The 25,621-nt window shown below is 40.7% G+C and overlaps 1 protein-coding gene across 2 annotated transcripts in view; it reads left to right on the forward strand.

Annotated features, from left to right (window-relative positions):
• Window positions 1–200: 200 nt before the first annotated feature.
• The window catches only part of RPTOR (regulatory associated protein of MTOR complex 1), a 325,607-nt gene continuing 300,186 nt past the window's right edge, over window positions 201–25,621 (forward strand). For both annotated transcript variants that reach the window (XM_081180842.1, XM_081180843.1), the window contains exon 1: window positions 201–1,814. In XM_081180842.1, the coding sequence (XP_081036968.1) occupies window positions 1,653–1,814 (162 nt within the window). In that variant the 5' untranslated portion in view covers window positions 201–1,652. The remainder of the gene's footprint in view (window positions 1,815–25,621) is intronic.

Raw genomic sequence — 25,621 nt, forward strand, 5'->3', positions numbered from 1 at the left:
TTCCTCTGTGCCGCCCCCGTAGCTCTGCCTGTTGCGGGCGGCGGCGGCGGGTCTTCGCGCCAGGCGGCAGCTCGCGCGGCTGAACGCCGTCACGTCTGTTGCCGCGGCAACCCCTGCGCTCTCGGCCCCTCCCACCACCTTTGCCTCCAACTCCTTCGTATTTAAAAGGCGCCTGACGCGATATGAGCCGGCCGACGGCCCGTCGCCGCAATGCATTCTGGGCCTCGGCAAAATGGCTGCCTCCTTGGTGCGCTGCTGCTGAGGGGAGTTTGACTGTCCGGCAACCCGGGACGTTTTCCTTTTAAGCTTCCCGAACCCCGCTGTCTTGGGGGACTTTTCTTTACGCGAAGAGGAGCCATCAGCTGTCCCGAGACGGGGGACACGATGGGACGAAGTGGGCGCCCGTCGCGGCAGCCGGGCACAGGGCAAGTACCTCCACGGGGGTAGGACGTTCCTTCTCGGCCACCGGAGACCATAAGCTCTCGGAAACAGGCCCAGACCCTGCTCCTGAGCCCGACTGCACCGCCAAGGGCTGGACTTTGTCGTGAGTGAGCCCCCTTTCCCCTGCATCCTCTCCGAGGATAGGGATAGCCGCGCCTGGAGCAGAGGCGACTTTGGCTAAAGCTGCAAGCTCCATCTTTGCTTCCTATTATTTTGTCTGTAAAAGGACAGACATCCCGACCCCACGTTCTCAAAAGTTCTGCCTTGAACAGGGTACCACGTTGTAAGCCTATCCCGCTCTGACGGTTCCCTTCTGGCAAGAATCCTGTGCTAGTAATCTCCATATTTGAATCCAAATTAGACCTGCTGAAACTCTGTACATCCCCCTGCAAATGTTGCCTTAACGAGGACTTAGATGAACAGCAGTTCCCACAAAGAACTTCTACTGTTGCTAGAGATACAAGAGGTTCCTAATCTGATTCTCTACCCTGGATAAGAACTTTTGTCACTCAACGTCTCTTACATTGCCTGCAGTCTCTTTGTGTGGTATAAGGCGCCACCTTTAACCTAAACAAGACTACCAAACATCCTGCAACTATAGTAGTATTTGCATCTTGCCCATTGATTTGCAATGTTTAGACCACTTGGCTAGATTCCCAATCTTACGTCACATTCTTCTACTGAAAATAGTTCTATGCCCATCTTCTAAAACTTTATTCTGAATGAATATTCATTGATATCATTTCTGCTGGGTTATGTCATAATTTCTGTTGCAACCAAGAACCACATATCTCCCTAGTTCTGAGATAACAGTGACAGTGAACTATATCTTATTCCTGAAGAAGGCAACGACAACAACAAAGGATTTACATACATATCTCTGACCCATGAAGCTAGAGGGTGATAATCCATTTGCTATCAGATACTGTTAGTTGTCCCTTGTTTAGGGGTTGCAGCACTCCTTAAATTTTCTCAACCCAGACAGGAAACCCCCAGTTGCTGAGCAGGGAATATTGCAAAACTCTCTGGAACAGTAGCACTTGCAAATCCACTTTGAAAACAGCTCCTTCCCTGCAAACAGCTCCTTCCCAGGAAACATCTTCTGGGAACAAGACTTGCCAGATTCCTTTGTCCTTCCAACTACTTTTTTCTGGACATTGTGTTGGAGTGGAGGTTTCTGATCCCTGGTTACATTAGTTCCTTTTCTTCTGATGGAATCTGACATGCTGCAGTCCCCCCTCCTAGGGCTTGGGGAGGAAGATGAGTCGGACATGACTGACTGGAATCTGCCCTTGGCCTTCATGAAGAAGAGGCACTGTGAGAAAATTGAGGGCTCTAAGTCACTGGCTCAGAGTTGGCGGATGAAAGACCGGGTAAAGATATATAGTAGCAAATTTTATTTGAAAGGGAGATTCTAATTTTATTCTTTGCTTGCTTGAAGTCTGCACGTTGTCCTTGGGTACACCCCTGGACCATTATAATTTTGTTTAGCTTTGAATACTTATTAAATTGATACAGTCATGTTGATAAATTATGCATTTGGTTTAATAATGCTTTAAATTGTTTGTCATTTGTCTATACAGTGGTGCCTCACAAGACGAAAATAATTCGTTCCGCGAGTCTTTTCGTCTTGCGATGTTTTTCGTCTTGCGAAGCACGGTCCATCGCAACTGCGCCTCTTCAAGCGGCTTTTTTAAAAAAGCGCAAGACGTTTTCGTCTTGCGAAGCAAGCCCATAGGGAAATTCGTCTAGCGAAGCAACGCAAAAACGGAAAACCCTTTCGTCTAGCGAGTTTTTCGTCTTGCGAGGCATTTGTCTTGCGGGGCACCACTGTAGTCTTATGCATAAAAGAAACATAGCTAGCTGTCTTGGGGGGATTTCACCTAACAAAAACTGTCAGTGGAAGCCCCCTGAAATTGGCTCAGGGAGGTCAGAAGAACCCCTAGAATATTGCACGGGGTGGGCGTGGGGATTTTTCCATCTGACAAACTGATATAGTTGCACAGACAGGATATTCAGCGTAGTGTGACACTGAATTCCACCCTTGGTCCATTAGAAAAAGCTCCACAGTTGGGTAATAATCAGGTTACACATAACTGTTTATTTAAATAATTAAAAATGTTGAGGTGTTGGAATCTAAAAAAATAAAAGATAGAAATAAGATGTAGTGATAGTGAGAAGGTAGATTTTTTTCTATGAGAAGATTAAAATAAAAAGGCCTTACATGACCCACCTATTTAACGACATCATAAAAGGGACCCCTATCCCCAAAACCTGGACCTCTTCCAAAATAGTTTCTATCCCTAAACCTCTGAAAGATAGCCTCAAAATAGAATCATACCACACAATTTCATTGATAAACCAAGACTACAAGATATTCACATCAATCCTAGCTAACCGCCTAAAAATCTTTCAGAACAAACTAATCACCCCGGACCAGGTAGGCTTTGTCCCTGGTTGCAACATAACAGACCCTGTTAGGAAACCCCTGAATCTGATGGAACACAGCAAAATGATGATCATGTCCCTAGACATCCTTAAAGCTTTTGATTGCTTAGAATGGAAATATCGGTTAGCAGTATTAACTAACATGAAATTTGGCCCCAACTTCCTACAAACCCTCAAACAAATTTGCTCCCAAGCCTTAGCAAAATGTAGAATTAACAATGTGGACTCCAATACCATAGCAATCCAAAGAGGCACAAAAAATGGATACCCACTATCCCTATTCATCTTGGCCCTGGAGCTCCTAGCAATCTGACTCCAAGCAGCCTCAGATATCAAGAGTGCGGAAATAAAAAGTAAAACCTACAAACTAGGGCTCTCTGCAGATGCCCTGATGGTCACAACACCAGACCCCATAACACAGCAACCACCCTAATTAAAGAACTCAACACATTCACATTGGTGTCAGGCCTACAAGTAAACTTTGCAAAATCTGAGGCTATGTGCTTCAACACCCCACCCCACCACGTACACTCAAAAGGAATTCACCAGCATCACAATGATAAAACTCTGCTGCACCAAATTCAGTTACCTAAGGGTTCAAATAACCAGAAACCTCAACAAACTATACCTCCACAATTACAAGTCCCTGTGGTGACAAATCAACAGAGACTTGAGGAAATAGAACAACACCAACTTCACCCTTTCAGACAAAACAACCATGATCCAAATGATCACCCTCCCAAAACTAGCCTATTTATTCCAAATCCTCCCAATCTGGATTCCCCCAAACCAACTCCAGAAGTGGCAGAAAAAACTACACTTGTTTATTTTCTCACACAAAAAGCCAAGAATAAGCCCCCAATACCTGCACCTCCCTTCAGAAGGAGAATGGGGTGAACCCCCAACATAGAATCATGTTACATTGCCAACCAAGTACGCCACATAATCCTGTTTATTCTAGAAGATGAGACGAAACAATGGGTCCATTTGTATTAAAACGAATAGAAAGAGAAACTAGCCAGTTGAAGCTGACATGAAACCCCATACAAAATAATATAAGCCTCATCACCCCACCCCCCTCTCCCCCCCAACCTTATACCATACTCAACACTAATGTCTCACAACAAATGTAACTGATTTGTAAGAGAGACTGTGCAACCTGAAAAAAGAGACAGTGCATGTACTTTTGTAAACCAAGAAAATCTTTAATAAAAATAAATAAATAAAAACCTGAGGAGTTCATTCAGCATTAAAGATTGCTCAGATGACTAGTTAATGATAAAGTTACGTTTTTGCTATTTATCTGAAAAGTATAGATTAAGCTATGGGTTCCAAAGCAATAAGAAATCATTGTCATTTTTATGCTACCTGAGCACTTGTTTCATTTATGAAGCACAATTTTAGTAAGCAGATTATTGTAAGATCATTTCATTCTTTGGGTAAAATTGAGGGTACATTTCAAGTTTTGCTTAAACTTACACACGGAATCTATAGTGTGGGAAATATTTTTGTAATACAGTATAAGAAGATAAAAGCAAACAAAATTTCTTTGTAGCATCAACCTGCCAGCCCAAAGAAATCTCGTTGACATTGGAACTTTGCAGCTTGGAACATGCTATCTTTATTTTGGGATGTGTGGTGGGTTGTTTTGTTAGAATTTAGGTGACATCAGTGTGAATTGAGTCCACAGATGCAGTTCACTGCTGCTTATTTTTGCATATCTCGACTACTAACTTGCTTCTCTGTGGATTACAGCTAATTCATTTCTGACTTTTAATTGGCATAAAGAGCCTATGATTAGGAAGATTCCCTGTATTTAGCTGTTTTGTTTTATTTCCATTGCTCTTTTATATTTCATTTTAATTGTCTTATCCTTAAGAGTGTCACATGGCAGGCATTAACTATTAGTTCAGTACAGTATTTATTTTTTTAAAAAAATATTACTTTAGTCAGTCATGGGTAGATTCATGGATACAAATGCTTAGAGCTGGAGTAGAACTTTGAGTGGATTCTTGAAAACTTTGTTTCTCCTATGTTTATATCTCTGCCACTCATGTAATTGTAGCATTGTAGTTTTTTGTTGAGGAAGGGTCACAACCTAGAGCTATGATATAATGGGACACATTGAAACCTATGTAAGCTTTGATTTAGGAATTCTCTCTAGCCTTTAGGTTATACTTGAGCTACATTTATCTTTTAGTGAAATAATTAATATGAGACCCTGGTTATAATATTGGAATAGTTATGGGGTAATTTTATATTGTGCTCTTTTGCAAGATTAAATTATCTGAGTATTGAGCTAGTTCAGGGGTTGGCAAAGTTTTTGTGGCTTGGGCTGGTTCATGGTCCTGCAGGCGCTGTGGTGGGCTGGAGTGCGCATGCATGCACGCATGCGCAAACGCTATTTCCGGCACTCCTTCTGGTGCGGAGGAGGCGTGTGCAGCTTCCCATTGACCGCAGGAGCTTCCTGCAGCCAATGGGAAGCCGGCCAGCGTTGCAGAAGGTGATCCTCGTTCTGCTCTGCGCCGGTTTAGCGCAGTGTATGGGAGCCTACTGAGCGGGCATGGGGGTCCATGAACCTGTTAAATGACCCCCATGGGCTGCTTGTGGCCCATGGGCCTTAGGTTGCCGAACCCTGCGATAGTTGATACATTTGATTTTAAAAATAAACTATATCCTATTTTTTATTTGGAATATAATCCAGAGTTTATATAGCACCAATTTGGAAGACACCATTTTTAATTTACTACTGCCAATAATAATTTTAAAATGTTTAATGACACCACTGTTGGTGTTCTGCAGAGAGGGCAGAATCCAGGTTCTGGGGTTATATCATAAGAGGTTTTGGATCAAGTGGATCCAAAGCTCTCCTATTCCTTTGGCACACAGCCTTGATGGGGGAGACGAATGCCAGCCTTGTTGTACTGCTTCCCCTTCTTGGCAGCTCTCTTGATTGGGTGGATCTATGGCCACAGATTTTCCTTTCCCGCCCCTCATTAGATTAATCCTCCCATATGTAATTCTGCATATATAATAGATTCTGAGTAAAACTGTTAGCAATCCAGTGATAATGCTATAACACCAGCCTCATGACAATAAATTGTAATACTTTCTTGAAATGGTGGTATAGTGGTGCCTCGCAAGACGAAAAGAATCCGTTCTGTGATTCTCTTCGTCTAGCGGTTTTTTCGTCTTGCAAAGCAAGCCCATTGACGGATTAGCGCTATTAGCGGCTTTTAGCGGCTTATCTGCTGATCGGATCAGCTGATAAGCGGCTTAGCGGCTTAGAAAAAGGGGGGAAGGGAAAAAAACCAGCAGGAACTCGCAATACATTTTCGTCTTGCGAAGCAAGCCCATAGGAAATTTGTTTTGCGAAGCACCTCCAAAACGGAAAACTCTTTCGTCTAGCGAGTTTTCCGTCTTGCGAGGCATTTGTCTTGCGGGGCACTACTGTAGTCAGTTTAGCAGTGTTTTTTTGCCTGACTGACAAATAACCTGAAACCTTATGTAATAATTTTTCATTGTGCTGCTGTTTGGTGGCACAGTTCCATTTTAAGAAAAAGTCATTGATAAATCTAAACAACATAGTTAAGTATTCACTACTCTTTGCCCAGAATTCTGTAACTTAGCAGAGGGTTTGGTCTTCGTAGCCTAGATCCAAAGTATCTGTATGCGATCAGAATGACACTCCTTTGATCTATTATTTATTCAAAGAATCTTTTTTTATCACACAGAGTAGGAATTTCACTTTGAATGTGGAATTAAATCTCATAGTTCTGGTAGCAAAGACTTCATTAAAATAAAAGGGTCTTGAATATGTTGGATTTTTACTGACAAGATGCTACCAAAGTCAGAGCTTTTAAATTGAGCCACATTTACTTATATTGATTTTTAAAACAGATCGGAAGTAAAAAAATTTGGTTGTAGTGGTTTCATTTTAACAATCCCCCCCTCCCCCGCCGGTTGCCTTACTTACCTCCTAAGTAAGAATTAAAATATTCCCTTCATGGGAACAGGCAGACCGTGGGTTTCTATGGGAAAGCAAAAAAATAGAAAGGGCTGCTTTAATGGACTAATAGACCTGACTGGTGTCTGAATGACACAACATCTTCCTTAGAGCCAACCATAATGGATAGATTTACCTGCCATTTCAGTATCAGAACTATGAATAGAAACCTTCACATTTCAAAAGATTATTGCTGAAGGTTATAATAGTCCTGCTGATTTATAGCCTGACCTTCCTTGCTGGCCAGTACAAGTCTTCCTGTTGTACCTTTGGTTGGGGTTTTTGGACTTGTTCAAATACTGTTGGCAAGGGGGAGAGCGGTACAACAATTTTGTATGGAGGAAGGCAGGTGTTTCTTAAGGATCATTGCTGCCTACTCCCTCCCTCCCCCCCCCAAATATATATTGTGCTGTACTCTACCCTTCTCCAGTCAGTGATTGGATAATGCATTGTAGTGCCAGCTTTTCTTGTCCCCTGGTCATAGAATGGTACATATAGGCCACAGCCCCAAGATTAAGAGTCTCTTTGTCAGTGTGGTACAGTGGTTAAGAGCGGTAGACTCGTAATCTGGGGAACCGGGTTTGCATCTCCACTCCTGCACATGCAGCTGCTGGGTGACCTTGGGCTAGTCACACTTCTTTGAAGTCTCTCAGCTCCACTCACCTCACAGAGTGTTTGTTGTGGGGGAGGAAGGGAAAGGAGAATGTTAGCCGCTTTGAGACTCCTTCGGGTAGTGATAAAGCGGGATATCAAATCCAAACTCTTCTTCTTCTTCTACCAGTGGAGCTATCCCAGAAGTACCTTCTCTGTTATTCCATTGAGGTAGCTGATAACAGTAGCTGGAACTCATGTTAAAACATGCTTATAAATTGTCAGTCAGGACATTGTCAATACATTGTGTTTCTTCTTGTGAGATATTTTAGAGATAGCTCGGGTCATATAAGCTGCCTTTTAAGGTAAAGGTAGGCAAAATATTTTTTAAAAAACCAATCCTGGCTTATGTTTTGAAGTAAGATTTAAAAATGCAGATATTACTTATGAATAAGCAGGTTTTTTTATACACTGCAAAATGGTTGAAGAGACTATACAGTGGTACCTCGGGTTACAGACGCTTCAGGTTACAGACTTTGCTAGCCCAGAAATAGTACCTCGGGTTAAGAACTTTGCTTCAGGATGAGAACAAAAATCACGCAGCAGCAGCGGCGGGAGGCCCCATTAGCTAAAGTCGTGTCTCAGGTTAAGAACAGTTTCAGGTTAAGAACGGACCTCCAGAACGAATTAAGTACGTTACCAGAGGTACCACTGTAGTTTTATAATTCTGTTGTAGAATATGTGTGTTGTTGCTTTTTAAACTCTTCCTACTATAGAATGATATTTTTTTAAAAAGACCTAATGATCTTTAGCTATTCTGGAGGAAGAGACAAACTTCATTGCTGATGTGTTGCTTTACTCTACACAACTATGGTGAACTTTCCTGAGCGTAGTGGTTCAGTCTGTCTTTTATATTTTCAAGAATGGGCAACTTGCTGGGCAGGAGCCAGAAAATGGAAAGCATATATACAAATATAGTTTCAATATTGATTGCTTGTTCAGATAAGTGCTTGCTTAGTAAATGGTGAATCTATCAGCTTTGCCATTTATCAGGAGCAATATTTGCATTACGGTCTGTACTTGAGCATTGCTTAGCTGTTTGTTTTGTTTTGTTTTGTTTTAGTCATCTGAATGAAGTCAGGAGTTTTGGAAGGCAGGTGCACTTGGATGTCCATGATGCAATTTCCTGAAAGCTAAACATTCTGTGGAATAGGCTTGGGCAATGTATTGATATATCACCCAGGACCGGAATTGGGGGGGGGGGGCAGACGGTGATGGTAGTTTTGCTCAGTGGTATATCACTAGTGAAGCAGCTGCTGCTCCTGAGTCCCATTGCTACCAGCGCAGTGATGGTGAAACAAGCTGCAGCTGGCTGCTGGAGGCAGAGGAACGCAGAGCCGTAGAGGTAGCCCTAATCCTTCTCCTGCTAGTATGCAAGTGGGAGAAGAATTGGGGCTCCCTCAGCTGAGGAGCAGAAGGCTTTGCACTCCCAGGCTTAGGTGTGCGGATAAGACCCTGTCCTTCTGGATGGACGGAGATTTTGCTCAGAGCCTTCGTGCTCCCTGGCTGAAAGGGCCATGCCAGCAAAGATGAAGGGAGCCCTGACAATGGAGCCTGTCAGGTTCCTTCGCAGTGCTTCCTTTGTCTTGCTGGCGAGGGGGGGGGGGAGCAAGTGGCCTGTTTCTCCTACGAAAAAGGCTCCCCATTTCTTGCCATCGAAGCTGAAGGAACCCTGTGAACGGAGCCTGACAGGCTCCATTCACATGAATCCTTCCGTCTTCACTGGCAAGGGGGGTTGGCGAGCAGGCAGCCTTTTTCTCCCAAGAAAAGAAGGCTGTTTGACTGCCCCTTGCACCTTTCTGGCGAAGGCGAAGGCAAAGGGAGGCTTGCAAACCGAGCCTGTCAAGATCCAACGCTGGCCTCCCTCCGTCTTCGGCAGTGGAGGGCTAGCTCAGCTAGGGAGCAGGAGCCTTTGCACCCCCCAGCTGAGCAGCAGGCTGGGACCAGCTGCGTTGGCCCCAATCTACAAGGAGCTGGGGTGAAAGCACCTTAACACCTGTTGAAGCAGTTTCACCCGGGGCCTTGCAGGCTGGGGTGAATGCAGCTCTTTCCACATCGCGGTTTATTGCCAAACCGCGATGTTTTTGCTGGTGACACACCACAATGCTGAAAACCTAATATCGCCCAGCCCTATTATGAAATGTGGAGGTTGAAAAAGCAAACCAAGCAGTCTCAAGCAGCTGATTGAGGAATCTAGTGCACATTGTCACCATAGCCACAGTGAGAACTGACCTTTCAGGATACATGTGGCTGTGGACTACCTGAAGAGTCATGTGAATTATTAATATTTTTCATGGTTTTGTTCATTTTTTATGCTCTTATTTAATTCATCAATGCTGAAATATTTGATCTCCTTTTTCTTAAATGTTATCTAAGCCTCTTACAGATTTTTTTCGAGCTCTTTCGGAAACAACTGAGTAAAATGCAGATAGAGTTTATGTGAACATCTTTGTTAATTGAAAATACTCGTTAATGCTTTGTTAAGAATAGAATGTTGTTATTTATTTGGACCAGCATACAAACCTCTTTGACTTGAGTCAGGGCCAAATAGCAGAACGTATATGTTTGCCTGATGGCATTGCCATTGTGGATAGAGAAGCCTGGGGAAGGTCAGGACTTGTTGGTTTGCAAATTTGTTGATTTGTCTTGTATCGACACTTTCACTAGAATGAAATTCCTTAAAGACCAACTAAGTTAGTTCTTGGTATGAGCTTTCGTGTGCATGCACACTTCTTCAGATATCTGTGTATCTGAAGAAGTGTGCATGCACACGAAAGCTCATACCAAGAACTAACTTAGTTGGTCTTTAAGGTGCTACTGGAAGGAATTTTTTTATTTTGACTATGGCAGACCAACACGGCTACCTATCTACTACTGAAATTCCTTAAGTTGGGTATAAAGCTTTGCCAAGTTAAAATGGCAGGAGTTCCCTAGCAACCCTTTGTAGTGAAAAGACCCAAGAGGCTCATGGAATGAAGATTCCTTTAAAAATTCTGTATTCTATTCCAGGGACCTCTGGGATGTTAATTATTTGGGAGAGCTGGATGGGGAAAAAAATTGGACTTTGCAGCTTCAGCAGAACCCATCCTATTTTCGCTGTCCTTTTTTTAGTTCAAAAAAATAGCCCTGTCTTACGCTTTGCGATAAACTTTGTAAGCATCTTTGATATCCATTGACTGGCTTTGTGCATGGTGCTGTGAAATCATGTTAACTAGGAATTAGTGTAACAGAACTAAACTGTCAGACTTCTTATGATGGCTTGTTTGAGTTGACAAACTAATAAAAGGTATCATATGAACACGGGGGTGTTAGAAAAAAAGACTTCAGATAATTAGGCTGTAAAGAAATGAAGCTATGCTTTATGGAAGCCCTAGAAAGAAAGTTTTTAAAGCACACATAAGGAAATGAGGTATCAGAACACAACTAAGCCTGTGTGGTGGTTTAACCAGCAAGGGTTAAGACTGTTCCTTTGATTAAGGACAGCTATTATTTGTAAATGATGTACAGTTAACAGAGTTGGAACAAAGTAAGTGCTGCTAAATTGAGTATTCTGTTGCAAAATGGATTACAACTGGGTATCACTGTAAATAGTTAGGTAATGAATTGAGTAAAATATTAACTGACTGATTAGGTGACTAGATCACGTATTTGTTAATATATAAAAGCAAGTTTGTATTTCACCCTAATCTGATGACGGCAAAGGGAGATAATGTGTTGGAGAGGTATAGCCTTCCTCCTTGCACTTCCAAAGGCAGCTTCTGAGTTTCAACTGTCTGCGTCCTGCCACTGCTCTGTGTTGCACACCTACTTCCCCTTTCCTTGTGTTTGTGTATCTAATACCATATACAGTGGTACCTCAGGTTAAGTACTTAATTCGTTCTGGAGGTCCGTTCTTAACCTGAAACTGTTCTTAACCCGAAGCACCACTTTAGCTAATGGGGCCTCCTGCTGCCGCCGCGCCACTGGAGCACGATTTCTGTACTCATCCTGAAGCAAAGTTCTTAACCTGAAGTGTATGTAACCTGAAGCGTGCGTAACCCGAGGTACCACTGTATAGCTATAGGTGTGTGGTGTGTATGTGTGTTCATGACACTTTGGCTATTGCCATTGCTGGCATGCAGCTCTTGGAGAGGTGCCAAACCTTCAAGTTGAGCCATGGGCTGAAGAAGATTAGTCACCCTGCTCTTAGTCAAGCCATTGTTTCTGCAGCTCCTGTCCAGATGTTGCACAGACAGCTGCTGCCTCTGCTGGAGGTTGATCATTGGTTTTGTTTTAAAAATGTAAAAATCTACACCTGGTCCCAGCCTGATAGTTCTTTTTATTCTGCCTACGAATAATGCTTGCTATAAAAGGAATTGCATTCAGGAAGTGTTGTGTTAACAACTAACTGTAGAACCTATCCATCTGAATATGCTTTTAAGAAGGAATTTTGCTCCAGAATGTTGCCAACATTTGAGTCATAAAGTATAAATGCATTTTCTTATTTGTTAGGGCTATTATATCTGGAAAAGTACTTCAGAATCTGTAAGCAGCAGCTTTCTTGTTGCCTCAGCTTGTTTCCTTGAAATTATTATATTTCAGCACCTTGGAAAAAGGAATCAGATGAAAGGATGTACGAAGTGAGTAATATATACTGAAGCAGAATGATTTATTTTGAAGGAGTTAAATAGCTGTAGTGTGGAGTCCCATACTGTGTGTGTGTGTGTGTGTGTGTGTGTGTGTGTGTGTTGGGGGCGGGGAACACAGAAGGGAAATAACCCTATTAGTCTTCAGGAACAGCCAGCTAGACTATTGCTTATCCATGCCAGTTTGGTGTCAATTTTCAGCAAAAAATGCTGCTTTAAAACACATGGAACTGAGGAATAGACAGTAAATATTGGCATGCACAATGCTGGTCACAGATCAGGCACTTGAAGTGAAATATTGAAAGATAAGGCAGTGTTAGGCCACAAAGGAAAAGTAGCAAATAAATGGGGGCGGAAGAAAATACTATTTGGCAGCATGCTTTCTCTAAGAAGAATTATTTGTGCTTGTCATCTGTCTCAATGGGCAGATCTGTCATGTAACAGGCAGCCCCCCCCCCCCTTGTGAGGTTTTAAGTAGCAGTTTTCCCAGTATATTATTACTTGTAATATGCTAATGTTCTCCAACAGAGTGTTCTCTTAGACTGTCTGAACTCATACCATTCTTGTTTAGCAAGATTGCTTAACAGATAAAAACCAGTACAATAAGCACTTCTAATCCTTCCTAGCAGATTGCCCAATACTTGTGTTCCACAATGCACACATGTTAACCTTTGAAATGGCTCTTGGTTTCCAGTATGATGGGTTTTATTGGTCTTTCATGTCCTGAATGACTCGTCATAATGATTAAACTTTATTAACACCCTCCCTACCATGCTTGCAGTCTTTTTGCTTTGGGTTATGCTTTTCAATTATGTAAAAGAGTGCAATATAATCCTATTCTAGGGGTGGATGGAGTAATTCTCCCTGAACTGGGTTTGTCACCTGGTAATAGGATTATTGGTGATAGTGTCCCTTGCATGTCTGGCAAGATCTGTGGAAAGGGATAGGTAGAGTCGGCTCTGCCCCCCTCCCCACTGTGATTCCTTTTTAAGAACTCAGACCTTTTTATAACAAGTAACCTGCCTTTTGTAGTTCAAGGGTTGAAGTAGTGAAAAAGACTAGTAGTGGTGGTGGTTATAAATGAGATTATTTACCAAATTATTTGTATTTTTGTTTAATTTAGTAACAGAAACTGTTGCCCTTTTAAAAAATAATGTGTTGAAGGATTTTAAGAGAATTTATGGGCAGAATATAGGATCTGGGCTGCCTTTCTTTCAGTATAATAAGTCTGGTATAGTTTAGCATGGAAACTGATAAAAGGAGTGAGGATTTCCCTACTGCTGATTTGTCATCTTCACAAGACTAAGAAGTGGGATGCTAAATTGAGTCAATAATGTTTGGAGGATGCCTTGGAAGTCAACAGACATCTAACCTGATAAGCAAAACAGTTAAACAAAAGGAACTAGTAGAGGCAGCTCACTGTGTTTGTTATCATTTGGAAATCTGAGCAGAATACAAGACTGGAAGAAATGTTGACAAAGGGTTGCTTGACAAAGGTGAGGGATTCCTGATCAGGAAGTGTTTTGTCTAGCTTTGTACAGGGAAGCAATTGTGTAGAAATGGCTTAAGAAATGAATTGACCTTTCTTAGATGGCCCCGTGAGTTTAGTGGTGAGCAGATCTCTCAGATCCAAGACTAGCACACTGACTCTTCTTTTTACTGCTTTCTCTTCCTTGGACTCTCCAAACTGGTTCCAAGGTGCCTCTTTTGAGCCATGTGCTGCTGAAGGTGATGCAGATCATCCTGCTTGCTTCAGAATTTGAATCTGATGCCTGAAGAAATACATTCTGTGTTCACTCACTAGTTTCTAACATATTTATAGTGACTGTAGCTGCATAAGCTGCTTAAAATCTGTTGTATCCTAAAGTTGGAATTGCAGGTAACTGTAGCAGGCATTATAGACAGTCTGTATTTTGAAACTGACTGTGGGAGAGTAATGTTCATACTTGATCTCAGGGTGAGGAGGATGTGGTATGAAACACCAGCTAGCTGGATCTGATTCAGTTTATGTTGATCTCCAAGTGTTACTTTTTTTATTCATCTTTGGATGATGACTGTAAAATATACTCACGGAAGATGTCGTCAGAGTGGGTCATCCCTTGCACATTTCCTGTTTACTGTTTGACTCAAGCTGGACAATTTAGTGTGATTAGAAGAGAATCCATGTTCTAGAATGTTGAGATTTTATTTATTTGTGGGATTTACATCCCACTTTTTACCATGAGTGGCTTCAAGGCAGCTCACAGTAATAAAACATAATAAAAAAGCAACAACCAGACAAATCCAACATTGCGCAAGCAGACTTCCCACAACCCTGTGGAGCAGACTATGCAGGTACATGGGGGCTGCAGGGGGGGAGGGGACGCCAGTCATGAGACTTCACTCATGAATGAGCTTGCACAAGGACAACTTTGGATATAATAAGAATAAGCATTTAGATAATAATAAGCCACAGTCACATAGAGAACAGCAGCACACTAACAGATAAAAACTATTGCATCCATTAAATCACCATAAATGCAAAGTATGAGAGCAAAGGATAACCTTTGGAGCCTAAAATCTTGCCTTAGATAAGACAAGCACTAAGCTTGGTTGTGATCCAGCATTTTCCCAAGCATTTGCTGATTCTTAATATCAAGCTTTCAGTGATTTTCCCCTCTACTGTGGCTTTTGTATTTATAATCTTAATGTATTTATGTTGATTTATTATAGTATATATGCCCGTGTGGCTTTCTTTCTTTTTTTTAATGAAGGGCAAGATTCGAATACTTTAAATCAATAAATGGAAGTTAAGAGATGGAGTCAGGTGAATGGGTTACATAATTTTCGGTGTACCTACATAAAAGTAGCTTCTTTTTCCACCTACCTGAACTCAAAAGCTGATAGTCTTCAGAGGCCCTTGTTCAAGTGCTATCTTAATGGGTAGGGAAGTTCATGTGGAAGAAGTCAATTCTTTGAGCATTCTCACTCCAGGCTGCTTAGGGAATTAAACTTTAAAACCAGCACTCTGAATTGTATCCAGAAACAAATTAGAAACCAGTGATGATTTTTTTAAAACACTGGATTTATGCTGTGGGCAGCACATGTTAGCAGACTATCCACTGCCACATAATGAATGTGTTTCTTTGAACTTAGCAATACTCCATGGTAAATGTGTTAAGGACCAGGATGCAGGAGCTGGGATAGTTAAAGTATGCTACTCTTGTAGTGGAATTGCAAATTATTCTCAAGGGCAGCTTGATGTTCCTGAAAGCTCATGGCTAACATGGCACCATGTTCTTCAACAAGTACTCTCTCCTGAAGTTCTCGCATTACATTCCTTGTTTCATACAAAACCTTCAGTATTAATCTGATTTCCATTTTAAATTGGCATAGCAACATAAATGAGCATTGCCATATTAAAACTTCAAGAAGAAAGGACACTGCATATGTAAGATGTTTATTTATGTGCTGTAGAATTGGAGTTATGTGATTTCCATTGTGACTTGTGATCTGAAATAAAGTATGTCTTTTTTTTTTTAAAGGAGGCATTGGGTATCTCGGTTCAAGTGAGCAGATGTTAGTGTCCTAAGAATATTGATTTTCATTTATATTGTCTTCCCTGAAGGTCCTCACCTGTTGGTGATAGAGATAAAAGTGAAAATGGAAGAGAAGGGCATTTGAAACAATAGATATAGTCCTCCACCTTTATTTGACCTGAACATGCACATGAGTGTCCTCTCAATTGAACCCTAATCCTCACTCCCCTGTTCTCTGACATTTCTCTTGTTTTACTTGTTTCAGACAATAACATCTTCTTCAACACAATATACATGTACCATTTTATTCCTTTCTTCCTATTTTTGCTGAAGCCTAACTTTAAGCTTCCTATATTTTCTGTTAAGGCAGATCTAGCTTCTTACTATGAAATAGCACTGCCCCTTTCTACATTTATGTGCTTAAGCTCCAGCTGATACTGATTACGGTATAGTATATGCCTACATGTGCAGTGTTATGCTATTGATACAGCTTTATTGGTACAGATTTCACCTCTTCTTCATTTGATACAATCAGTATTCTATGCCATCCTTACTATGCTTTACAATTTAGCTGAACATAATTTCAGTGGTGGTACCTCGTTATTTCTCTAATTAGTAGCTATTATTATCTTTGTGGTGGCTTATAAATTCCAAGCCAATTCATGGTTTGTCCTTGAAGTATCCTAACAACAACATTATGAGGCAGCTTAAGGATACTGCATTAAATTGTATAATTAGTCCTCTTCCACAACAGTGTAATTTTAGGACAAGTCTATCATTTGCATTTGTTTTGCACTTGGTCCAACATTGATCTGTTCCTTGTTTATAGATCTTATACGATCATGCATATATAACCATTTGATAAAAAGAATTTTATAATAGTTTTCTGTTATGTTTAAGCTGAGCCTTTGATAAAAATAAAATGACACATTTCTTCTGAAATTGACATGTAAACTGTTCCTTCACAAGTAGTTTAGAAATCTATTTCCTCTAAATTTGTCCATGGTTAGCAGTAGATAATATATTTAAGTTAACGAGCCTTTCTTTACAGCAGCTTCAAAAACTATATGTAACTTCATGCAAATTACATGCAGGTAAAATGGCTAATTGGTGCAAGTCCTTTGTTGTGTTCTAATTTCCCATAATTGGCTTGTGGTGATCAATAGCTTGCTTTCCCTTACTGTATAGGATTTTGATAGAAAAGCATGCAAAGGCAGTTTTACATTAACTGGAAGAGAATGCTAACATTATCTCAACAAATATAGCACTTGAATTTGTTTTACAAGTGTTTCCTTTTAAGTCTGAGAGTATGAGATAAAAAATATTGAACCGTCTTCTATTGATGGAAGCATGCCAGCTTTTAATTTAAGGGGGTTCCTTTGATACACACACAGATTCTCTGTGGCTTGAAAGTTTGCATCAGCAGGTGAAATGGGAGACAATATTTTAATAACGGCAGCATCCTGCTCTCTCTCTCACAAAACCATTGAATTCACACCTAGGTACTAGTCTTCGATTCTTAACATTAGTATCAAACCTAATTTGGTAATGTTGGATAAATTAGCTTTTTCTAACTTTTGGGCCATTATTGGTAATATGATTAGTATTCTATATAGCTTATATCCGTTTTACTAAGAAGTTACTTCTGGGATGATTCTATGGCCCAATGGAGATAGCATCTGCAGATAACTAAGAAATCACTTATAGGAATCTGGCATGGACCCAAATAACAGCTTAGGGCCTTGGTGCTTACAAAGGTGAAGAGGTTAACTATTTCAAGGTTCCTAGCCCAGAGGAATTTAGAGGTTTTTTATAATGTAAATAACTAACCATTGTGCAATATCATAAACTACCTTTTAAACTCGACCTTAAAAAAACTCCAGTTTGTGTGGTACCGGAGGAAGGAGTGACTGTTATGGAAACATTATTATTATTTATTAAATTTGTTTACCACCCTATACCCGCAGGTCTCAGGGCACTTCACAAGATGAAATCACAATATAAATGCACAAAATACATTATCAAAAAAAAAACAACAACAAAAAAAAACCAAATAGCAACCACCCCTCCAACACATTTTAAAAGGGCATTGGATATCAGCCAGCCAAAGGCTTGGTTAAAGAGGAATGGTTTTGCTTGGTGCCGAAAGATGCAACAACAACAACAATTTATTATTTATACTCTGCCCCCCTGGATGGGTTTCTCCAGCCACTCTATAATGAAGATGCCAGGCAAACCTCTCTGGAGAGAGCATTCCACAAATGGGGAGCCACTGCAGAAAAGGCCCGTTTCTGTAGAAACTCATCTATAGGCTTTTGGGTACACAAAGCGTCTTTGGATCCTGGCCTTTGTAATGATCAATGCCAGGCCTTTATTAAATTATTTCAGAATGTCTATGATCTCAGTAGTGTAGTTCCTAGTTTGGTAGGAATGGGAAAGCATTATTTTTTTAAAAAATTGATCTATTTAACTGAATCAGTACTAAAACAAACTTCTTTTGTTACCTAGCAGTACCTTTTAAAAAATGAGTACACATAGTAATTTGTCCACTAATTTAAAGTAAGATTCTGATTTGCACAGAAGATAGATATTTTAGAACCAAAACTTTTTAGAAGATTTAATTTTTATCTATTAAAATGTCTTTGGGTATTTTTTGCTAGTGAATACAAGTCATCACTGGATGTGAGACATGGTTGTTGGATTTTGCTGCTGTAATTGCATTATGTTCCTGCTGTACTAAATCACTGCAGCTCGTTAGTAAAAGCAAGCCTGTATTAGTCATAGACCATCACACTTTCTTTAGTAAGAATAAACCGCCAAGTTGTAATGTACTTGAGTGTTAATTAAAAAGTGATTAAGCTATAATGTTGCTTGCCTTCTTGCTGGCTTGGGCGGGCATTGACTCTTGGGAAACACTGTAGCAAAAGAGAAAACATAATAGCTGTGGTGACAAACACTTTAAATTCTTGAACCAAGAAGTCTCAGGAAGGTTTTTAGAACCGATCTCTCAGCTGCCTCCAGAGTTTGGCATAGAATTTCAGATATGCTCTCCAGTGAATTGCCTTTCCATCTTTTTATTATTATTTAAAAAAATATTATTTTTTTCAAAAAATAATATTGTTTATTGAATTATAAAAGAGAAATTATACAGGTGAATAACATTGCAAAATGTTCAAAACAAAGCCTTTCAATATCATACATGGTTCAACCCAACCAAAAGGTAAAGAATAGAAAAAGAATGCTAAAATATTTTTTAAAATCAATAAATTTATAAATTTTGATTCATGTTTGATTCATTGGTGTTCCTTTAGCTAATTGTGAGCCACTTTTAGACTACAACTCCCATCAGCCCCAGCTAGCATGGCCAATGATCAGGGATGATGGGAGTTGTACTCCAGCAACATCTAGAGACCCATGCTTGGTACAGAGTGCATTCAAAGGATCCAAGAGTTAGTTTCAGTGTTCAAGTTCTCCTCTCTCTCTCTCTCTCTCTCTCTCTCTCTCTCTCTCTCTCTCTCTCTCTCTCTCATCTGCATTTTACTAGCAAGTCATAGGGTTGCATCAAACACGGCTGGTTCACTGGTGCAAGGAACTTTCAAGCAGTGAGACTTTTGTTTCCTCTCCTGTCCCCTCCAGCCCCCTTATGCACCCTCAAAATCAGCTATCAGTTCTGGAGGTTTGATGGACTCTCCAAAGCGGATTTGGGGGTTGGGGGTGTACAGGTGGAAGCAGAATACAGTACAATAAATGGCAATTTCTTTGCACCAATGGAGCTTGCTGGCTCAGCATTGGATACATTCCACAATCTTTTACAATCAGGTTTAGTAGATTTTTAAATTAAGTGTGACTGTGGCACAGTGATGCCTTTTACTATTGAGTTTCCAATCGATGGCAAATTAAAATTTGCATACTTGATGCAGCTATAGAACCTGCTATTATACATTTCCATTCTGGCCTTTGGAACTGAACAGTGGTTAGTTTATTATGGTGTTATTGTGCCATTACAGTGTGCTTTTTGTGTCTACAATTTAATCCCATGATTCTTGCACCATACCTGTAATTTATAGCTGTTTTGTTCTCCTCCATGCATTTCTTTCCTTTGAGAGCAGAATTGTGGCTGTTTATTAAATGATGGTTTTGATTACAAATAAAGCACTTGTAAAGCTCTTTCTGCAAATTTCCAGTAAGCGTAGTTGGAAACCTAATCTGTATTCTAGCAAATATTACCTTCATTTACTGTTTTGGAGAACGATATAAATGTATGCAAGACGGTTATGAAAGTTTCAAAAAGTGTTCCTTTTTTCTGTCAGGGCATAGCATTTGTTTGTTAATGTGACAATAGTTTAAAAGGAAAATGAAATTCATCTTTAATAATCCTGTAGTAATATATCCTTGATTTGGAAAGATCTTTCACTGTCAGCTGAGTCACTCTTTTTGATGCATCCTGCTGTGTGAGTGCATAAATGAATCAATTACATTGACATTATTAAAACAACTTTGTCACAAACTAGAGCTCATTGCAAATAAATCATAATGTGTATTTTGCCATTATTTTCAATTTGACAGTCTAGAATTAAGGCAATATTTTTTTAAATGCTGTGCAGCATGGGATCACCTTGACAGAGTGTGAAATCACAAAGGGAGATCTGCAGCTCATTCAGGCTTTTGCATGAACATGGAATTGTTTAGATGTCATTTGTGTCTAATTTGCAATTGTTTCCATGCTAAGGTGGTGCTGTGTTGAATTGAGTATGCTATTAAATTGCAAAAAGAAGGATCACCCCCACATTTCTGGACATAAGTCATAGGAAACTTGTTTTCACACATTTTTGGTGCCAATATAAGAGAGGGCAATTCATAGCAATGAAAGGGCATGTCTGACTGGCTCAGGGTGGGATTTGTCAGTCTGACTGGCTCAGAGGAGGAGAGTGGAAAGGATGCTGGAGGGGCTGGAGAGGACGCACTCCCCCCTCCCACTCCTGCTAGTTCCCTTTTCTGGAGCAAAGGGTTTCCCTTGCAGTGGGAGACACACACCCCATGGAAAAGTGCATGCCTCCAATCTCATAGGGAGAAAGAGTCTTGCAAGTGAGCGCATCATCTCTTGCCTTTAAAAGCTGGTGAGGGGAGCATGCCCATCTGTCGAGACATCATCCTAGGTTTGGTTCAGTTTCAGACCCCGATGTTCTTATTGAACACTTAGCCATGCTGCCGGTGATCTGTACCCGTACTAGTAAGCCTTGAATAAAGCTTTATTTATTATGTGTATGTGAGAACCTCTGTCATTGCATTGCGATGGGAGCCAGGATGCTTTAGGGTACATCTTAAATGAGTAAAAAGTGATCATATGTCCATATGAGTCCGCTAAACACTTCTGTTGCTTATCTTAAGTTTATCAGTAGACGTTATGGGTTTGTTCACATCCATGCTGTGAAACAGCAGTAGGGTACTCTTATCAGTAATGTAAGGTAAAGGTAAAGGTACCCCTGCCCATACGGGCCAGTCTTGACAGACTCTAGGGTTGTGCGCTCATCTCACTCTAGAGGCTGGGAGCCAGCGCTGTCTGCAGACACTTCCGGGTCACATGGCCAGCGTGACGAAGCTGCTCTGGCGAACCGGCACCAGAGCAGCACATGGAATGCCGTTTACCTTCCCGCTATAAAGTGGTACCTATTTATCTACTTGCACTTAAGGGTGCTTTTGAACTGCTAGGTGGGCAGGAGCTGGGACCGAACGACGGGAGCTCACCCTGCCGCGGGGATTCGAACCGCCGACCATGCGATCGGCAAGTCCACCCGTGTCCCCTACTATCAGTAATGTAGTTCTCATTAAATCAGTTGGCAGTACAGAAGTCAAGTATATGAGATGTTGGCAGTCCTGAACCATGTATGAGGAAGAACAGGATACAAAAACATAAAAAATAAGCAATAAGCTTTACTGCTGGAGTAAAATACAGCAGTATGAGAATATATGTCCGAACACAGTTTGATGTAAATAAATATCTTCATTCCTCATACTTTTTTCCTTTTTAATCCTTGCAGTGTGGTTTCAAATTGATATGTAATCTGTAACAAGGAATGATGGTTGGTAAATATTAAGGGGCTTGAATTTTCTGGGTCATACACTTAGAGGCTCAGATCCTGTACAGACCCTGAAGTTTGTGTTACCTTGGAATCCTGAGGAAAGGTAAAGGTAAAGGACCCCTGAACGGTTAAGTCCAGTTGAATTCGATTTTGGGGTGTGGTGCTCATCTCCACTTTCAGGCCAAGGGAGATGGCATTTATCCGCAGACAGCTTTCCAGGTCATGTGGCCAGCATCACTAATTCACTGCTGGCGCACAGAACACACTGATGAGTGCCAGAGTGCATGGAAACGCCATTTACCTTCTCCTTGCAGCAGTACCTATTTATCTACTCACACTGGTATGCTTTCAAACTGCTAGGTTGGCAGGAGCTGGGACAAAGCAACAGGAGCTCACCATGTTGGGCAGATGCGAACAACTGACCTTTCGATTGGAAGGCCGGTTGGTTTGGACCACAGTACCACCCATGTCCCTTCCTGAGGAAAGGGGGAGATTATGTGTGGGGTTATATTTTCAATTTTTTTGATTGTTACCTCTGATAAACAATTATAAATTGAGGCAAAAGGATATCATTCTCTCAGGGTTCAATACACATTGGGCTATAATACGTGGGAATAATTCCCTATTTGGTGCTGCTGCTCTGCAGGTAAAGGGAGTTGCCTTGCTGTCACAGGTTAGGATATGAACAGACTGGTTTTAGAATTTATCAAGGTCAACAGCCTTGCTGTGATACATTGGTTTTTGCGGTGTTTGTACCGCTGGAGGACATCTCTGCCAGGAGCCTCTCAATCTTTGTTTTTTTTCTTAGGCTTGAATTATAATCCAGGCAATCTTCTTTCTCAGAAGAAATTGCTATTCACCTTTGGGCAAGTGGCAGTCTATGCAGCTAATATATTTTATCTGCAGTACCTTTTTGCTGCTGCTGCTTCCTTCATTGGACGGCTTGCTGTATGGCTGGATAATAGTGGAATACTGTACGCCTTTCATTTGTATTGCTTTCCTCACTATTGACTAAGCTGCTTCAACGTCTTGATAGCTTGATTCTGTGGATTGTTCCCAAAGGTTTCAGTATTTGCGCAATAGTTAAATTGATGAAAAAATGCCATTCTCTTCTTTCATAGTTTCTTATGATTTTTGCCTTAGGTATGTTTTTCTCTGCATTTGTTTTTTTTTTAAAATAATTATTTGCCTAAGGAATGTGGTTTTGTAACTACATCGAAGATAAAATAGACAGATTTCTTATTTCTTGCTGAATGAGTTGCATATTAGAAGACAATCATTGGAAAAATCTCCCATGACACTCAAGTTTTCTAACCAAAAGTTATTATTGTAAACTGAGTGTCTAGACCATGTTTAGAACTAGAAATGCCTTCAGTCCTGAAGAGATTAGCCAGACCCAGCAGTAAATTAGTATGAAAAGGATTAATAGGGTGGTTATCCATGTTACTTTTAATACATGGGCAAGAATATGCATGCAGCTCAAAAGCTTATCAATGTCCATTCCCAGGTTGAAAAACACACTTTTAAGAGGAGTGTGAAGAACTGGTAATGTTTTTGTATGGTCTGAGACTATATGAGAATGGCCTCTGGTAGCCCTTTAAAAAAGCCTATTCGTATTCCTTCCTATTCATAGTGTTTTTCTGGTAGTTCCCTGATACGGATCACTTAGTTGAGAAGGTTGCCACTCTTAAGGACCAGTGGGCACCTCTTGAATTTTGAGAAAGTGTCATGGATACTAGTCACAAAATGGCTCACAGGGACCAGTGGTACAACACAAAATTAGAGAGAATACAGTCATTGCTTCTTCCCCAGACAACTTCATTTTACTGTGGGAATTCAATAGGGTCCTACTGCTTCAGTATCAGAATTTAAACAGCAAATACAATTATTTAAACAGAAAAAAATCTAAAAATGACATAGCTGCTAAGCACGATTTGAAACCAACATAACAGCTCTTACTGTCAGAAAGTTCTTCCTGATGTTTAGTCAGAATCTCCTTTCTTTTAACTTGAATCCATTGGTCTTAGCCTTCACTGCAGGAGAAAACCAGCTTGCTCCATCTTCCATGTGACAGCACTTCTGATATCTGAAGATGGCTATTATATCTCCTCTGAGTCTCCTCTTTTCCAGGCTAAACATACCCACCCCCTCAACTGTTCCACATAAGGCTTGGTCTCCAGACCCTTACTCATCTTTGTTCAGAAATGGGTGAGCACTTGATGTCTGTTCCCTGCTTTTCTCAGTACCATGGTCTGGCTTCCTGTCATCTTCTGTGTGCAAGCAGCATAAGAGTTGAGCTAGTTGGGGCAGAATTTAATTCAAGACTATAGCATTTCGTTCTGCTTTACACTACCAAGTGCATTCCCATAGGGCTAAATGCCTGTACATAACATAGTTCACATTTATGTGTGTTAAGATAGAATCAGACTTTGTCCAATTTTTCTTTTTCTCTGTTGCACAATAAAGCTTCTAAACTGAAATACCTGGTAACTGTGAAACTGCTTTCTCCCCTTTCCTAAGGGCTGTTCAGTCCTCTGGGAATTCCTGTAAAGTGCTGATAGAAGGAACTGCTTCAGAAATCATGAAGCTTCCTCCTGTATCCTAGAAAGCATTACTTAACCCCTTGATAACATAAAATGAGGAAATGTGAAACATGCATAACGTCTATGATAGCAATGCATTTTGATCAACAATTTGCCTTGGGATGTAGCCCCTGTGCTGACGTGTTTTGCAGGAAGCTTTTTGGATGGAGGGAGAGGGAGGCGATAGTAGAGACTGCAGGGTTTTTACTCTAAAAATACATGGGATTCTCCCTGTTTGGTCCCACCCTCCAATTCTTTCTTCATACAGTCTCTCTGCTGTGTGCTCCAGTTTCTAGCTTTCTCTATAAATTATACATTTGTATGGCTTCAGCTTTGCTGAAAGTTTTTTTCCTGCTCTGAATCTTAATGAGCACCCCAGGGATGTGGAGATCCAGGTGGCTTTCCTCTAGAAAGGCATGGGAATGCTGAGTACTATTTATGTAAATATTTGTGAGAGGAGGTCCCTTATATATGCAACTTTAAAATAAGGAATTGTGGTAAACAACAATCAAGGAATGATACCATCCCAGAAATATGTTTTGTGCAACTTTAGAGTGTTATTAATGATTGATCTTTGATTTTTTTCCTCCCGCTCCTTGCCCTGGATATATCAGAATGCATGTATTTGATCCAAACTTTCTTCTGTTGCCATTGAATTAGCAGCCCTAGGCAAGACAGAGATGTGAAGCCAACTGGCAGTTCTTGACTCGACACTACAAATCTTGCTTTATTATATAATAAAGCCCATTTTAATAGCTTTTCATCTTCATAATTAAAACACTTAATGCCCGTAGTACAAATATATAGAGGCAAAGGATAGCATCCAATAAATGTTCTCTATATTTAATATCTTATCACAGTGCAAACAGAATAAACTTTATAATTTAATGCATTCTTTTTCCAAAGAGAAAGGAACTACCATGGTATCCATGCAACCTGTTGTACTTCCATGTATGTTTTATGAATGGATGCAAATGCTCATATCTGATTCTGCTTTTGGGTCACATGTTTGAACAAATGGAGTTATACAAATCTATGGTAAGACTGCACTTGGAACATTGTGTACAGTTCTAGAGCTGGAAAAGGTTCTGAAAAGCACAGTAAGAAGAATCAAGGGGTGTGGCGCAAATCCCTTTCAAGGGAAGGTTACAGGCAGTGACCATTTTAGGCACATTGAATTGACGTGATCACCCATGCGCAGGTCTTTTTGGACCCGGAACAGGGTAGATAGGGGGCGGTAATGGGGTTTAATGTGCTTATGCATGCTCCA

This window comes from Podarcis bocagei (genome assembly GCF_964188305.1).
Source record: "Podarcis bocagei genome assembly, chromosome: 2".
NCBI lineage: Eukaryota > Metazoa > Chordata > Lepidosauria > Squamata > Lacertidae > Podarcis > Podarcis bocagei.